We start from the raw sequence: 17,227 nt of genomic DNA, 5'->3' as shown, positions 1-17,227 counted from the left end.
ATGATGACGCCAGCCCCGAGTGGGCGGGGCTCTCAGGAGGCGGGCCGGGCAGGTGACTGACGCCGGGCAGTGGAGCTCCGGGACAGGCGACGGGCCTAGCTAACTGACCGGGTGGTGTTGGCCGAGAGCGCACCGGGTTCTGTCCAGCAGGCCAGTCGCCCTTTTCCAGCTCCGCAGAGATAACTAATCCGGCTGGAGCCTGGGACTCGCGAGTACGGCGTGTCGGAGAAGGCGCGGCCCCTGGCGTCCCGGCCGTGCTGGGTCGCTGAGGAACCACTGGGCTAAGCGAGGAAGAGCAGGCCGGAACCTTCTAGGGCCTCGGGCCCGGGGACCCGAGGAGGATGAGCTGGCTCTTTCCCCTGACCAAGAGCGCGTCATCCTCCGCGGCCGGGTCCCCTGCCGGCCTCACCAGTCTTCAGCAGCAGAAGCAGCGGCTGATCGAGTCACTCCGGAACTCCCATTCCAGGTGACTGGTGGCTTTGACCGAGGGTAAAGTAGGACAGGAGGGCGGGCTGCCTGCAACACCGGTGCAGCTCCTCTGGCCGCTCCGCCAGCTGCCTCCTGTTGATAGTCCTTCCAATGGGTTAGGCGCTTGCTTCCCGAGTGTGTCGCTGGTGGCCCACTACTGTTCAGCCCTTCTCTTGACTTTCTCATCTCCACTGACAAAACGGAGTTAGTTATCTATATTCAGCATCCCTAGCTTCCACGCTAATTTTCCTTTTGATCCACCGATGATTGTAGCCTTGCATCGAATTGTTAATATGCTAACACTTGGCTAGAGACAGTTTGGGAAGATAATTACCAAGTTTTACAAAGTGAGAAATTAAACTGTTGCAACATCGAAGGAAAGGGAAGCCAGTGTTTTTAGTTAACTCTGTCCTGGTGATAATCCTTTTGAATCTGTAATTAGAGCTCACCCTGTTCCAATAACCTCTCTCTGTCTTGTAAGAGCCTTTAGACTTCTCACTTTCTTGTATTTAGCTCCACATTTAGGACTTGCCATATATCATATGAGTTTGTCTTTTGAGTTTGCTTATTGTATCGTAGTCTAACTAGAAATACAGGAATTCAGATTATTTCGACTTTAAAAAAAAGCTGTAAAGTTATTTGCTGCAATCTTTTTGTTTAAATTAGATATGACCGTGGCTGCTACAGGTTTTCAAATATTAGAGCTGCTTTACAATATTTTAGTTTTACAATTAATTAACAGCTTCACAGCATATTTTATGTATAGAGGCCAACATGATTAGACTCTAGATTTTCAAAAGCCTTCTCACATTTTACACATAATGTGTAATATTTTTACTGTATTATATAATACTAATATATGTATATATAAATATATACACACATCTATGAGATAATATTATCGAGTTAGTGAACACACTGTCAGGGGCTATTTTTGTGTTACACCTCCATTTTTTTTTCACCAAGCAAATAAGCTATAATCTCCATTTGTTTTAAATGAAATTGTCAAAAGAAAAATTCACTGCAACATCAGTTTGAATGAGGCCTGTTGCTGACCAATCTGAGTTTCTTGGTTGTCTCATTCATTCTTCGTTGTAGGAAAGTTTCACAAAGTCATTTAATGTCTTTTTAAGTAGAAAAGAGTAGCCATCCTTTATTGGTGGTTTCATTGTGGAAAATTAAATTCATAAAGTTCTTCAAGTATTAGGTGTGATGGCTTTTCCTCCCGCTCACAAGGTCATGATCCATGCATGCTCTTAAAGCTTTAGGTCGGCTACATGAGAGAAACATATAGACTAATTTAAGCAAAATTTTATGTGGCGTTGAGCTTTCAGAAATGAAGACCAAGAGTCCCAGGGAAACCGTTTTGTTCTTAGGAGTAGGCAGGTGGGTAGGAATGTGTTTGGACAAAAGGGCATGATCTAATGGTAGTTGACTGAAATGGAGGAATGTACCAAGTCCTGTGTTTGGCGTTTGTTTGCCTATTTGTTTTTGGTTTTCAAAGCAGGGTTTCCCTGTGTAGCTCTACTTGCCCTCTCTGTAGGCCAGGGTAGCTAGCCTTAAACTCAGGGATTTAGCTGTCTGCATCCCAAGTGCTGCCACTCTCCCTGTTCTTATCTCTACTTGTGTGTAGCTTTCCTTCTACCTGGTCAGAGGGACAGAACTCCTCTCCTCTAGAAAGAGGATTTTCTGAGAGTAGCCTTTCTAGGTGTTAGGTACCTTTCATCATCCATGAGGAAAGGGAACTCTTGTTTTTATGACTACTTTCAGAGGAAAATGCGGGTTAAGAAATAGGAAGGCAGCAGAATTTGCTCCTAAGTCTTCAAGTCTCCCTTAGTTTAAGGTACTTAGCAATTTCTGAACTCTTAACACAAGTCAGCCTCACTCTCAATGGTGTTTTGTTTGTTTGTTTGTTTGTTGCTTGCTAACCTTCACAGCAGAATCCAGGATAACTAGAGCTATACAAAGAAACCCTGCTTTGAAAACAAAAACCAAATAAGCAAACAAACCCCAAACACCTTTACAAGCTACATTTGCAAGATAGTGTAAAATAAGGTGACTAACTTTGGAGAAACTTGACAAAGGTTTCCGCCCTATGTCAACTTGGAAAATTGTAGACTCTGTTAGTCCTACTGTTCCTTAACTTTTACTCTTTTCTGTTAGTAATGTTCTTGATTTTTTATTCTTGGGAGAAAAGATGGGACTTTTGAAACACTAGAGTCTCTCTCTCTTTTTTTTTTTTATTTATGCATATGAGTGCACTGTAGCTGTCTTCAGACACACCAGAAGAGGGCATCAGATCCCATTACAGATGGCTGTGAGCCACCATGTGGTTGCTGGGAATTGAACTCAGGATCTCTGGAAGAGCAGTCAGTGCTCTTAACTATCGAGCCATCTCTCCAGCCCCAACACTAGAGTCTCTTTACTGCTAAGACTAGTACATGGGGAAAGTGATCTGAAGTTTGTACTTTGGTCCCAGATAGAGTTAATAAAGTGGTAATTGTTCATTGAAGGAGTTCTGGAGTTGGTTTAAAAGGATCAGTAAGTACCCTTAAATGGATGCAAAACAATTTTGTGTACTAATCTTTGAAGTAGAACTTTTGGACAAGTGACATTATCTACACATACATAACAACCCTAAGTATTTGATTCTTGTAAGTTCTTGAGATTTTAATTGAAATTCTTTAAACTTACGAATTAGATATGAATAATTCTAAGCATTTAAGACTCTCTTAAACACTTTAACAGATTCTTACCTTCTCCAAAAGATTAGGTGAATTTCATAGCTTTTTTTTTTCAAATGAGTGAAACTGTCATAAAATACTAAAGGGGTTTAACCAAAGCAAGAGGACACATTTAAGTCTGCTATGAAAGTGAAAGTGGAAGTTCTGTAGCCTGGACTCAAGAACTGATCTTCTAGATAATAATAATCACACTATCCACTACTACTAAAGCAGTGGTTCTCAACCTTCCTAATGCTGCGGCCCCAACCATAAACTTTCGTTATTACTTCATATCGCAATTTTGCTACTGGTGTGAATCATAATGTAAATATCTGATATTCAAGCTATTTATGTGACTTGACCCTTGTAAAGGGTTTACCATCCACACAGATTGAGAACCACTGCACTAAAACTTCTGAGTTCACATGTAGAAAAATAAATTCTTCTAACTCCTTGAAAAAGTATACTTCGGAAGAGATTCCTGCTTTCCTTTCCTTTTCCTCTGAATTCTTTAAAGAACACCTGCATGTGTTCTGTTTATAATCTAACTTGGGAGGTGCTTTCGAGCCTCAAGGTATAAATAATCAGTGATGATCTTAACTCACACTCTCATCTCTTTTGTCAAGAGAGTAGGACTCCTCTTCCTCCTCCTCCTCTCCCTCCTCTTCCTCCTCTTCCTCTTCTTCCTCTTCTTCCTCTTTTTCCTCTTTTTGTGGTCTTCTCCTTTGTTCGTTCATTCACTCACTCTTTCACTCACAGGGAGCCATCTGCCTCTGCTTACACAGTACTGGGAGGTAGGACTCTTGATAAATAGAAGTCAGAGGGAAAGTCCAGGTTTTCTCAATAACATAGAGCTGCGTGGGAAGAAAATCAAATGGGAGGGAAAATGCGTCTCGTGTTTTAGATACTGTTGTGTTCATGGGACTCCCGAAACTGATTTGGATTGTGATTGAAGGCTGACAAATAATGTAAAATAGATGGACAAGATTTTCCTGCTAAATTAATCAACTCTGGCGCAAACCTCCTTACCTCTGTGGTACTTAGTGTTTAGGATAAATAATTTCTCACTAGTGATGTGACTTTCACACTCTATTTCAGAACTTGTGTCTGTGATGATCCTTGGTAACTAGGCTAATATGTAAGGTTTCCAGAAGTGAAACTATTAGTAGAATTTTTCTGTGTTGTACCCATGGTTAGAAAATACTATAAATGCATGAGGTAATAGTGTCTGTTCCAAACAGGTCTCTCTTTTGTCAATATCTAAAGTTAATTAGCCTCTTTATTAATTTCTTTATCTCTAAAACAACCTAAAGCTATGTTATGAGTAGTAATTATTATTTATAATTAACTGTAAGTTCAAAGTTATACAAGTAATAAGCCATCTTTATTATCTTTACCTGGGTCTCCCAGGTAAAAGGCTTCTGCATTAATTTTATAACAGTGGGAGTGCTGTTTTGATTGCATATTCAACAAGAGTATATTAAGTTGTTTGTGATGGCTTACAGAATTGTAATTTTCTTTTGTACAGCTAATAGACTCCTAATGAAAGAAAGGCAAGAAGTCCGGAGCTACAGCTGGGTGGTGCCCTGTAATCCGTACATGCCTTAGGACCACTGAACTGGCTGCTCTTTGCTCTACTCAGCCTAGAAAGTCAGTTGATTCCTCAAGACTTTCAATGTGATGGCATTCTTAAAGGCACAAAACAAAATGAATCCTAGCATTGTAGACCTGTAGGGGACGCACAAAGGAATAGAGCAGTGGTTCTCAACCTTCCTAATGCTGTGACCCTTTAATACATTTCCTCATGTTGTGGTGACCCCGACCATAAAACTGTTTTTGTTGCTACTTCATGACTGAATTTTGCTACCAGTGTGAATTGTAATGTAAATATCTGTATTTTTTGATGGTCATAGGTGGTCATTGTGAAAGGGTCATTCAGTCCCCAAAGGGGTAAAGCCCCACAGGTTGAGAACTGCTGAAATAGAAGCTTTCTTTGTAAGGAAAATGTCCTAGATTTCTGGTTGTAGTTCTAACACATACTAGATGCACAGTCTGTTCGTAAAACATTAAGCTCTTCCAGTTATTCATTTTCTGTCTGTGGTTCTTATGTATAATCTTAGTGATGGGTGGATGCAGGGGTCAGATGTATGTGTGTGTGTGTGTGTGTGTGTATGTATGTATGTATGTATGTATGTATGTATGTATATGTATCTGGTTCACTGGCTAGTCAGCTTAGCCTTTCCAGGGAGTGCCAAGTTCAGAGAGAAGGCCTACCTCAAAACCAAGCTAGACTGCTGTCCTTAGGAACAATATCAGAGGCTCACCTTCATATACACACATACACTGGGTACCCAAGCACACAAAGATAGGGAAGACTTTTTTGATTTCACAAGTTCAGAGGCTTAAGCAGTGTTGACCCTCTTGCTGAACTGTTCAATCTCTGGCTAAAACATATAATAGTAGGAATATGTGGCAGAGGAAATTCTGTGTGTGTGTGTGTGTGTATGTGTATGTATGTATGTATGTATCTGGTTCACTGGCTAGTCAGCTTAGCCTTTCCAGGGAGTGCCAAGTTCAGAGAGAAGGCCTACCTTCTCTGCTGTGACAGCTTGGAGTCAAAGAGAGATGAGAGGCCAGATCCCTCAAGTACATGTCCATTTCCCTAGCTTCCTCTGTTAGGCACCCCCATCTGAAGGTTCTCTCCTGTCTCAAGTAGCATCATAAGCTCTGATCCAACATGTCTGCACATGGGCCTTTGGCAAACATTCAAGATCTAAAACCTGTAGCAAAACTATAGCAATGTCAATCTTCATAGTCTTTATATCATCTCCTTTGGTACTCTGTATTGCTACATGGATCACAGAGCCCTTTTTGATTATTCAAACCTAAATCCTGTACCTTCCCTAAGAGTCAGCTTTTGTGTAGTTGCTGATGACAGCTTTAAGTATTATTCTTTGTTCACAGTGTAATGCTTGTACCCTTTAGCTTACTGGTTTCTAGTAAGTCTACAGATTTTACTGTCAGTTTGTAAGACTCACAAACATTGAACCATAACAAACTTGTAATAAGAGGATATATGTTGTCCTTTAACTTATCTATTATTTTTATTAAAGGATTCATATTCAGAAATTAAAGCTGAAACTTTATGTTAAAATTTCCAAGTCTCCGACATTCTTTTGAAAGACTTTATTTTTGGAGCATCAAAATTAAATGTAATGCATACCCCTAGCCCCCATCATGACTCTTCTAACTTTTCTTTAGAAATAGGAACATCTGGCAACAACATTTACTTCAAGTTAACAGTAAATGTCCTCTGCTAGGCCGGCCTCTCCCTATTTTACCATTCTCTATTGTATAAGAAACTGTATATTCACATGCATTTCCTAGCCACTATAGGCATTTGAGGTTAACTTGTTGCAGTAAAACGTTTCATAAGAGGAAGAATAAGGAGATGTTGAGCTCCCCATAGCCCTCCCTCAAAAGGGGTCAGCCAGCCAATCATGGGCTAAAATCTCAAGTGTGAGCTAAAATTAAGCTACTGTGAAGTAGTCTTTGTGTGACTGTTCCTAAGACAGTGTGGAAAAGCCACTGGAATTGGTTTGGGAAAATTTGGAGCAAGGGCTTGTGAAAACCTAGGATGGTATAGCTAGAACTTAATGGGCACCTGGTTCAGAAGACCAGACTGGTGATAGTGAAATGCAGAGACAGTAGAAGTCAAGCTGATGAGGTGGGAGCTGTAGGGTATCTGACCAGAGGCAGTCACCAAGCAGAAACTTGGCTGTCTGGAAACTTTATGCGAAATTGAGCTCAAAGTGAATGGAGAGGTGCTTTTGATGTAGGAAATCTCAGAACAGCACAGCGCTCAGGCAGCAGCATGGATACTATTGAGAGCAAACACATTTGAAAGAAAGAACTGGGAAACTTTGAGACTAGCCAGAAAAGGAGCATGTAACCAAAAGCTGCCACGTGTGGTGGGAGTCCCAGCTTTCAGCAGACAGAGGTAGGAACATCATACGTTTAAGGCCTGCCTAGAAAACATGGTAAAACCTTTTCTCAGAAGTGGAGACAAAGTTGTAGTAAAGATTTAGTTGTTAAAGAGGTTGACCTCATTAAAAAATGAAAAAATCCAATGTTGTTCACTGGGACAGTAGGAGGTTTCTGTTTCTGACTGGTCTGCTCTGTTTTCTGGGCAGTGGTGAGCAGCACGTTGTGAGAGCAACATCCTGCACCACTGTTCTCTGGATAGCAGGGTTAAAAACAGAATAAGAAACTCTAGTCTTATAATCTTCCTTAAGGCACATGCTTGTAGTAACCTAAATCCCTCAGTCAGTGGGCCACTTTGTAGGCTTCCCTCTCCCAGCACCAATGTGGGGACCAAACCTTTGTCTCACAGGCCTTTGGAGAACATTTCCAACCTAACTGTAGCAGATATTCTGTTTTATTTTGCATGCGAAGCCTTTTCAAGAGTGTGTTCTCCAATTCCCGTTTCCTGGTCACTGTCTTAGTTGACTTTTAAATGTACTTCAGGGGAGTTCTACCGCTCTGCTCTCTACCAGTGTCTTCTGTGTCCACAGTCATTAGCATGTCTGTTTTGAACATTGCTGAGAAGATATTAAAATAAGAGGATGGATGTCACACAGCTCTTGAAAACAAATAAAATCAAGCAGTTGACTTTAGAATTTCTTACATCCGTGTTCTCCAAGAGACTGTTTTAGACTGAAGTATTTTCAAATAACATACGGCATTTACTTAAGTTATTTTAAAATTCTTAGTTTTTCACGTTCATATCAACTGCATATTTATACTGATATATGTACATGCTTATTCATTTGTTCTTATGAAGATATTAAGCAAACAAATTTGAAATCTTTGTGTTTCCTTGAGTTTTTGTTTTGTTTTTTTGGTCTTGAGTTAGGTTCCTGCCTTCTAATATTTTTTCCCCTTTGAAAGCTTTCTGATGCTCTTATTTCTGCTTTTGCGATTCCTTTCCACTTGTTTGTGGTTTCGTCATCTGTTCACTTTAACTTGCCTGTGTGACAGAAGGGAAATAATGGCTGTTTCTATGCCTTCTTGCAGCACTGCCTTTCTAGTCTGTCTCAGCATATTCTCCTCAGGAAGATCTCTGTCCTGTGTACACTGGAACACGCAGAGACAGCAGGAGAAGGGGCCTTCCCTCTCCCAGTCTGTTCTTGTTTTGCATGGGCTGGATTCCAGGGTTTGGAGTATCTCACTTTGCTGCTCCTCTCTTTGCATTGGTCACATGTGTATGGGTGAAGGTAGTTCTTTTTTTTTTTTTTTTTAATTGTTCTGTCCTTTAAAAAAGATTTCACTGTGTTGCCCTGTCTGACCAGGCTGACCTTGACAGTGCTGATCCTCCTGCTTCTTCCACCCAAGTGTTGACATTACAGATGTGCACCACCGGCCTGCCTGTCATCTTTTATCTTGCAAGCTTCCTTACATTTTCATGTCTGCCTATGGTAATATTTGCTTTTCATGCTGTTATTGATTTACTTTTTAGAAATCATTTGATTATTTTTTAAGATTTATGTAGTAAATGAATTCTTTTGAGATATGTACTTATAAATGATAGTTTGAATTATCTAGTACTGTAGGAGTAGAATATATGGTGTATCTTGAACTGTTTTTCCTGAGAGTTACCCAACTTTCCCATCAAGCTGTATGTTCCTGTAGAGGTATGGCCATTTCAGTATTCCCATTTTCCTGAAAATTACTGGGTACATAGTATCTGCTCAGTTTTACTATATTTAGGGAAATCCTTATTAACAGTAAATAGAAACCAAACAATAAACAATTGCTTAATTTTTAAAGACAACTTTTAGCCATAACTAATATGTATTTTAGATTCATGTTTAGGAACTACCAAAACATAAGGCCAATTATGTGTTCTGACTAACAGAAGTTTAAAAAATTTATAGGTTTTCTTCTTTTATGTGTATGAGTGTTTTGCCTGCATGCATGTAAGTGCATTTTGTGTGTGTGTGTGTGTGTGTGTGTGTGTGTGTGTGTGTGTGTGTGTGTGTGTGTTACTCACAGTGAGAAAAAGGCATTGGATCCCCTGGAACTATACTTAAAGATGGCCGTGAGCTGCCATTTGGGTGCTTGGAACTGAGTCCAGGTCTCCTACAGGAGGAAGAACTGCTCTCAACTGTTGATCCATCTTACCAGACCAAACATTTTATATTCTAGATTTATATAGCTCTAAAGGTTTAGAAACACTTGAAGTAAAACTTAAGTGGTAGGGCATTCCCTTCTACATGCAAGGAAGGCTCCCTGAGTTTTCCCCTTTCTGCATTAGTGTGTCTACTGCTGTTGTTAGCCTCTTGTTTAGCCCATTGTTACAATGAGTGAAACTTCCTGTCATTTTTAGGAGACACAGCAGCTTTTCTGCTTCTCTGACTTTTACAATCCTGCTCCCTCTTCCAGGACATTCCCTGATCCTGAGGTGCAAATGTTGTGCTGTAGACATCTACTTGGGCTGAGTACCCCAAGAGCAGTTGTTCCCCGCATTTTGACCAGTTATAGATTTCTCTAATAGTTGTGTCTATTACAAAGAGAGACTTCTTTGATGAGGAGTGAGAGCCACATTTATGTGCGGGTATAAGGATAAGTATTTAGAACCCTTAGGAATTATCCTGGTTTAGTAAAGTGGAGGTAGCAGGTTCTCCACCAAGACCCACCCACGGCATCACTAGCCTGGGTAGTTGCTAGGTTTCCAGTGCTGGCATGATTTCTCTAACAGTGAGCAGGCCTTAGGTCTGATTCGTCATCTGTTGGTTAGTGCCAAGATACGAATGCCACCATTGCACCTTACGGATAACTTGACATGCTGGTCATTGTGATTTATAAGTCTCACAGCTGTGTAGGACTGTGACTATTCCCTCTACTGGTAGTTTGCATTTTAATGTTTCCTGTGATTTTTTTAAAAATAAAATTCAGAAAAAATGACTGAAAATCTTAGGGAGTTAAATTTTATTACCATGAATCCAAGAGGTACAACTTAGGTGAATTTTATAAATTAAATGCTTTCTTTAAAAATATCAACACATTGAGCAGTAATTTGTCAAGTAATCTTCTGAAGCCTCTACATAAATGATCTTGTTTAATCAGACAATATCGCAAGGCCTCTATGATCTAATATCACCATCTCTCACTAGAAAAAAAGGTTCAGTAACTTTAACTTGATCCCATACCAAGGGTCTTGGTCATTATTCTACTGCTGTGAACAGACACCATGACCAATGCAACTCTTATTACAGTTTCAGAGGTTTATTCCATTTATCATCATGTATGGTGCTGTCCCTGATCTGCTTGCATGAGTAGTGAGAAAACTGGACCTAGCATGTGCTTTGAAACCTCAAATCCTACCTCCAGTGTCACACTTCCTCCAACTAGGCCGCACCTACTCAAACAATGCCACAACTCCTAATCCTTCACAAAGCGTTCTACTCCTTGATGACTAAGCATTCAAATATATGAGGCAAGAGGGGTCAATATTATTCAAAATCATCACACCAAGTGAAATGGTCTATGTGGAATTTGTACCTAGAAAATCTGTCTTTAATACGCCCTTGCTTTCAGTCACAAAGTACTCTACTTGACTTGAACTGATAGAAGTTTCTTTCACTATTCATTCCTTGTGCAGTGACATCTTGGTAGTTTGGAAAAATAAAATAAATTAGGACTTTGTTTTAATTAAATGGTATTCATAAAGGGGAGGATGGTGTCAACTAAAACCAGTCCCCAAAGAGAAGCTTTCATAAAAATCATGTATATTCTGATACTGATTGCCTATTTGAATCCACCTATTTCTATCTTCTTATATTTTTATTAGAGAGTTCTGTACAATGTATTTTGATCATACTTATTTCCCCCATACTCCTCCTAGGTCTGTCCCCTTCCCTACTCAGTCACTTCGTGTCCTTTGATCTAGTGTGTGCTATCTATACATTCTTGAATGTGTGGCCTTCCACTAGAGCTTGGTCGACTTACCTACCAACATATGTACCAGAAAGCCCTAAAGAAAGCCGCTCTCCCTCTTCCAGCAGCTCAGTTGCTAATAGTCCCACCCCCCTCAATTAGGGGACTTTATTATTTTGTCTGACTGAAGCTTGTATGTAGATTGTGCACATGTGAGGGGGGTTCCTGCAGGTATCCAGGCAGGGAAGTGAAAGATGCCCTCTTCCCCTGCCCCATACAGATCGAATTTATCAGCCTGGATCAGACACTTGGGGAGTCTAATGCCAGACAGTTCATTGTCAACATTTAAAACGTGGTACAATTTCAGAAAAGGTTTCCAGGCAGCAATCAGTCCATTTCCAGGTGCACAATAAAGCTTTAAGTGTGACTACTTACAGACTCATGTACAGAGTACGTGTGTTCATGAGGGTGGATCCAATACTAGATTATAAAGTAATGTGACATCTCCCCTAAGGATAGGTAATGGTCTATGAAGGGGAGAGTCTCAGATAATTATTTGGGGAATTTGGGTGAGGTCTGCCTCCACAGATAGCAAAAAGGTCACCAGGTCATTAACAACCTCCACTCTCAGCTTTCTGGATGGAAATGCATGTATTTGACTTTATCTCCTCCATTGAGGAGACATGCTTGTGTGATTAACATTCCTGGTGCTCTTACTGCTTCTCTGTAAGTACAAGGACATCTGTCCACATAACACTTGTCACAATTAGTATGTGTTCGTATGTACAGCTGCCTTGCTGTGTCTGGAGGATAGTGCTTTCTTGTATTATCAACCACCTCAGCTCTTAGAGTCTTTTTTTTTTTCTTCTGTTTCACAGTGGTCCCTGAGCCTTGGGAGGAGAGGATTTTTGATGTAGATGTCCCAGTTAGGGCTGAACATTCCTTAGTCCCTTACTCTCTTTATCTTGGACAGTTGTATGTCTCTATTAATCGCCATCTATTGCAAATAGCAGCTTTCTGATAAGGTTTGAGAGGTGTGTTCATCTATGCATCCAACATTAACTCAGTAGGAGTCACTTTACTTCTATGTCATTTAGCTGTTCTCCCCTAGCCCTGTGACCTGTTTAGCTGCAGGTTCTTGTCCCTGTATTAGTGCTAGGTATGGGTTTCATGTTGTAGTCAGGGATATAAAACAATCAGAAAGTGGTTTTCATTATGCTTGTGCCTTTATTCCACCAGAGCACATGCCTTACTGACCCATTATTATTGTAGCTTTCAAGGTTTATAGATGGATATGATTGATTACTTTTTTCCTCCAACCAGAATTTGAGGGTAAGACCCTGCCAACATGGCCCAGCAGGTAATTCTGCCTTAGGCCAAGCAAGTCTATTAAGAAACACAGCATCTTCAAATGTATGTGTATGTGGGGTGGGGGGGGCATGGGACAGGCAGAGTCAGCAGGAAGTTATCATAATGGGCAAAGTCAGCAGGAAGCTAATCAAACAATATTGTACAAAAAGAACATAGGATATCTCAAGTGTGTCACAAACTGAACACAGAAATAGCCTTGGGACTGATAACCATAGTCCTTTTGTGGGAGGAGTTGGGTTCCCAGGATCAGAAGTTACAGCTCCCCCACTCCCACCCACCTAGGCCTGCACTTCAGGCTGCTATTGGCCTTGCCACACATTTTCCTAGTTTTAGATAAAGAACTACATTCCTTTTCCATACATCAGGGCCTCAGAGAAACCATTGGCTCACCCTGGCTTCTAATACCTGTTGCTAAAGACACCATTTTCGTTAGTTGTAGAACAAAGAATCAAGCTGATTCTGACCTGGAAGCTTCCTCCTTTTGGTTAGCTTTCCTAGTGCTAGAAGGTTCTACAAATGTTATGGCAGGAGAAAAGTAGCCATCAAATTCTTACCCACATCTTATTTGTGACAGCATCATTCCATAGAATATTAGAGGGAAAAGCTTATTTACACCAGATTGTCCATAGCTTCATCCCAATTGTGGTGGTTTACATGAGAATGGCTCCCATAGCTCATATATGTGAATGCTTGGTCCTCAGTTGATAGTGGAAGAATCAGGACAGTTAGCCCCTTTGGGGTTGAATGACCCTTTTGAAGGGGTCACTTAGGACTCTCATAAAACAGTGTTTACATTACAGTTCATAATAGTAGCAACATTACAGTTATAAAGTAACAGTGAAAATAATTTTACAGTTGGGGGTCCTCACAACATGAGGAGCTATATTAAAGCATCCGTAGCATTAAGAAGGTTGAGAACCACTGTTCTAAGAGGTGCGCCACTGCAGTGGAAATTCAGGGTTTAAGAAGTTCCATGCCAGGCCCACCTTCTCCCTGCCTGCAACTGTAGATTAGATGTAAGCTCTCAGCTACAGAGATGGCACCATACCTGCTTTCTGCCTTACTCCCCACCATGGTGGTCAGGGCTAATCCTCTGAAACTCAGAACAAGACCCTTTTTAAATGTTTTGTTTGTTTTTAATAAATTGACTTGGTCATTGTGGTGCTTCACAGCAATATAAAAGTAATACTTAGGACACCAACACTTAGGAACCTTTCAGAGTACATAAGATTTACATACTTGAGGGCTAGGTTTTTATTAAAGGCTTAAAAATATAATCGTCCAATAATAAGAAAAATAAATAAGCTTTATGAAAGCTGTTAATTTGAAATAACTAAAATAACAGGAAGTAAGTCATTATGCATTTGCTAGTCCATTCAAAGATTCTTGAATACTAAGTATCAACTACTGAGTACTACTTAGTGTGTTTCCCCTTGGAACCATCATGAATGCCAGCATTTCAAGTGAGCTCCCTAATATTTCTTAGTAGATTTTAGTTGTAAACATGCTTATAATCAGTAATAAGATAAACTGCTTGTAGGATGTTATAAAGGCTTTATATTGGGAACTCATCTGTGATAGTGATAACAACACCCAAAGTAGTAGCTCAAACGAGATAAAAGCTTATTTTGATCTCACATAAAATAAACTTAAGTGAGGTTTAGTTACACTTGTTTTTAATACCAGCACTCAGGGAACAGAGTCAGGTGGACTTCTGTGAGATCAAGACCAACCTGATCTACATTGGGAGTTCAAGGTCATTCAAGGCTTATATAGAGTATGACTTGTGCCAAAGAAAAATAGCAAACAAAACTTTTGCTGACAATTTCATACTCATCAAGGAGTCCAGCTACTTGTTTTATTCCTGTGTAATGCCTGATACCCACTTACAGGGTCACTCCTGGCTCAAAGTGGCTATTACCGTGCAAGTCTGGCATCCAGGGGGAAGTAGGAGGAAGGCAAGAAAGGCAGACAGAAATTCTAGTGGTTGCGTGTTCTGTCAATTTCATTATAAGCTGCTTCTCTAGAACTCCACCTCACTACTAACCTATATGTTTATTGAATGGGACTAAATCTCTAACAACAGCTAATTACAAGAAAGACTACTCAGAATAAAATCAGGCTTCTTTGTGGAAGAAGAGAGATGGAAAGCAGTCAGCAGCTGTTACCTTTCCACTTCACGACACATTCATCTGGCCTTCTTGGTTTAAGCAATTCATCCCCAGCTGTCTGTAAAGCTGGGTAGTGGCAGTTTTCAGAACGTAGACCTTGTTGGCCCATATTACCCAGAAGGCTTGCAGTTGCTTGTACTAATGAGAAGTAGGATACAGTTATATTAAATCAATCTCAGATTAGAGTTTTCCACATTCTCCTTCCCTTACCCCTTGGATAGTTCAGAGTGTCATTGCCTGCATATTTGGTTAGCCTTTCCGACTATGGTAGTTTTCCTTCTAGACACAAGTTATCAGATATTCAAGTTCTGTGATTAAAATTAAAAAGTTTTAGTAGACTATAGCATTTAACATCTGCATTTGATATTAATGGTTTTATAACATTGACCTCTGTTTTCTTTTTCTAAATTTTCTCTTACAGTATAGCTGAAATACAAAAAGATGTGGAATACAGATTGCCATTCACAGTAAACAACCTGACAATTAACATTAACATGTACGTAGCATGGCTTTCTATTTCTATATGTAGGTTTTCACTTTTGCTTTCTATCTTAGCAGCCTGAAAGTATTAGTGTGGGAATAGAATTGTAATTTATACTTCATGTAATAGGAACTAGGTTTTTTTTTTTGTTGTTTTGTCTTTTACTTAATAATCAGAAATAAGCTGTTTAAGTGGACTCATTCAAAGGAACTGTAACACAAACTAGTGCTTCGCTGAGTGAAATAACAGCTGTCATGGCTCATTGCTAACACATGGGCATGGGACGCCTTCCTCAGTGTTCTTGGAACAAGCGGAAGAGCGGACAGATAGTGCTGGGAAAAAACTTCCCAAGTATGAGCTGTATGAACCTGTATAGTAGCTTACACACTAGGATAGATTACAGACACATAAACATAAAAAGTGACAGCAGACACATACACAGGTTAGTTGGCTCCAAAGACCACATATTGCCTCTTTTACAAGACTATTTTAAAAATCTTTAGCTATAAAAAAACAGACAAAACAAACAAAACTACCTATATAAATAAATTCATTTTATTTCTCTTAACTATTGTCCAGGTTTGGATAGGCCAACAAAATCGCAGTTTTGTTTTTTTGGGTTTTTTTTTTTTTGTTTGTTTGTTTGTTTTGATAATGCTGTCAACAAATAATTTTCTTGCAATATGTAAGCAGAGAAGTTTAAAAGGAAATATCCTGAGTGTTCAAAACTTGAAAAACAGTTCTTTATTTAACAAACTTCTATTAAAGTGTTTCATAAACTAACTTTAATTTTGTAGTGCTTAAAACAGTTTGAAGTTTTCACTTTTCTGAATTAAGAACTCTTTGATCTTCAAAGTACATGATTTTACCTCAGAGTGAGGAGAGATGTTATTGCAGCATTTAAGAGCGACCTAAATGAAGGCTCAGCGATAAGTGCAAGACACACACACACACACACACACACACACACACACACACACACACAGTTAGCCATATTCTAAATAACCAGATGGGGTTTTGCATAATTTGCTTGCTACAAGGTACAACCTAGTTTTTAGCTGAGATTTTATTTATTAAATTATATTATCTTTGAAATCAATTCACTGATATGCTATAAAGGCTATTCTGTAATACATGGTGTCTATATTCTACATTAAAAAGAATCTATTGTATTGAATATCTTATTGCCAAAATGTAACCTTTTGTATATTTTCAATCTGCTCAAAAATCTAAACTAAGGCACTTCTTACAAAAGAATTAATGCATATTAGTCAATGTGAAGGTTTAATTTGCTTTTAAATAACTTTGTCTTAGGATTATGGTCACATGTAATTTTTTTATTTGTTTATGTTTTCTTATGTTATTCCTTTTCTAGATTACTTCCTCCACAGTTTCCTCAGGAAAAACCAGTGATTAGTGTTTATCCACCAATAAGACATCACTTAATGGATAGTCAAGGATTATATGTTACCTCTCCATTAGTAAGCAATGTACGTATGTGCTATAGTTTATTTCAGAGTAATATAACATATTTATTGTATTATTCTTTTTTTTGTATTATTCTTGAAATACGAAATGTACAGACATTTTCATTTTGAAATTAGTAATTTTAAATTTCCCTGGAGAATACTTAATACTGTGACTTGAAGTGTTTGGATACAATGTGGTTGAATAATGTGACAAGGTAAAACTTAATATATCCTAAGTATTTACCTTTGAATAATCAAATTATCACAAAGTGTGGGAATATTTTAACCTCATTACTGACTGAATAGACTTTTAACCTGATATTTATAGTACTGTTCTATCACAAAGTGTTGTAAGTCATGTTGACACAGTGCCCTTGTTTTTCTGTTTATTCTTTCTTTATTTTATGTGTATGAGTGTTGTTGTGCCTTACATGTATGTGCACCATATGCATGCAGGGCCCACAGAGGCCAGAGGTCACATAGAACTGCACTTATAGCTGTGAGCTGCCATGAAGATGCCAGGAACTGAACCTGGGGCCTCTGCAAAGACATGAAGTGCTCCACTGAGCCATCACTTCAGCCCCCTTTCTACTTATTCTTGCCTGC

The 17,227-nt window shown here is 39.3% G+C and overlaps 1 protein-coding gene across 3 annotated transcripts in view; it reads left to right on the top strand.

The window, feature by feature from the left end:
- Positions 1 to 56: 56 nt before the first annotated feature.
- Positions 57 to 17,227, top strand: part of Vps37a (VPS37A subunit of ESCRT-I) — a 31,872-nt gene continuing 14,701 nt past the window's right edge. For all 3 annotated transcript variants that reach the window (XM_032918588.1, XM_032918586.1, XM_032918587.1), the window contains exons 1-3: positions 57 to 466; positions 15,093 to 15,167; positions 16,528 to 16,642. In XM_032918588.1, the coding sequence (XP_032774479.1) occupies positions 342 to 466; positions 15,093 to 15,167; positions 16,528 to 16,642 (315 nt within the window). In that variant the 5' untranslated portion in view covers positions 57 to 341. The remainder of the gene's footprint in view (positions 467 to 15,092; positions 15,168 to 16,527; positions 16,643 to 17,227) is intronic.

The sequence above is a fragment of the Rattus rattus genome, chromosome 13 (genome assembly GCF_011064425.1).
Source record: "Rattus rattus isolate New Zealand chromosome 13, Rrattus_CSIRO_v1, whole genome shotgun sequence".
Lineage (NCBI taxonomy): Eukaryota > Metazoa > Chordata > Mammalia > Rodentia > Muridae > Rattus > Rattus rattus.
This window is presented reverse-complemented; position numbering and strand designations above follow the sequence as displayed.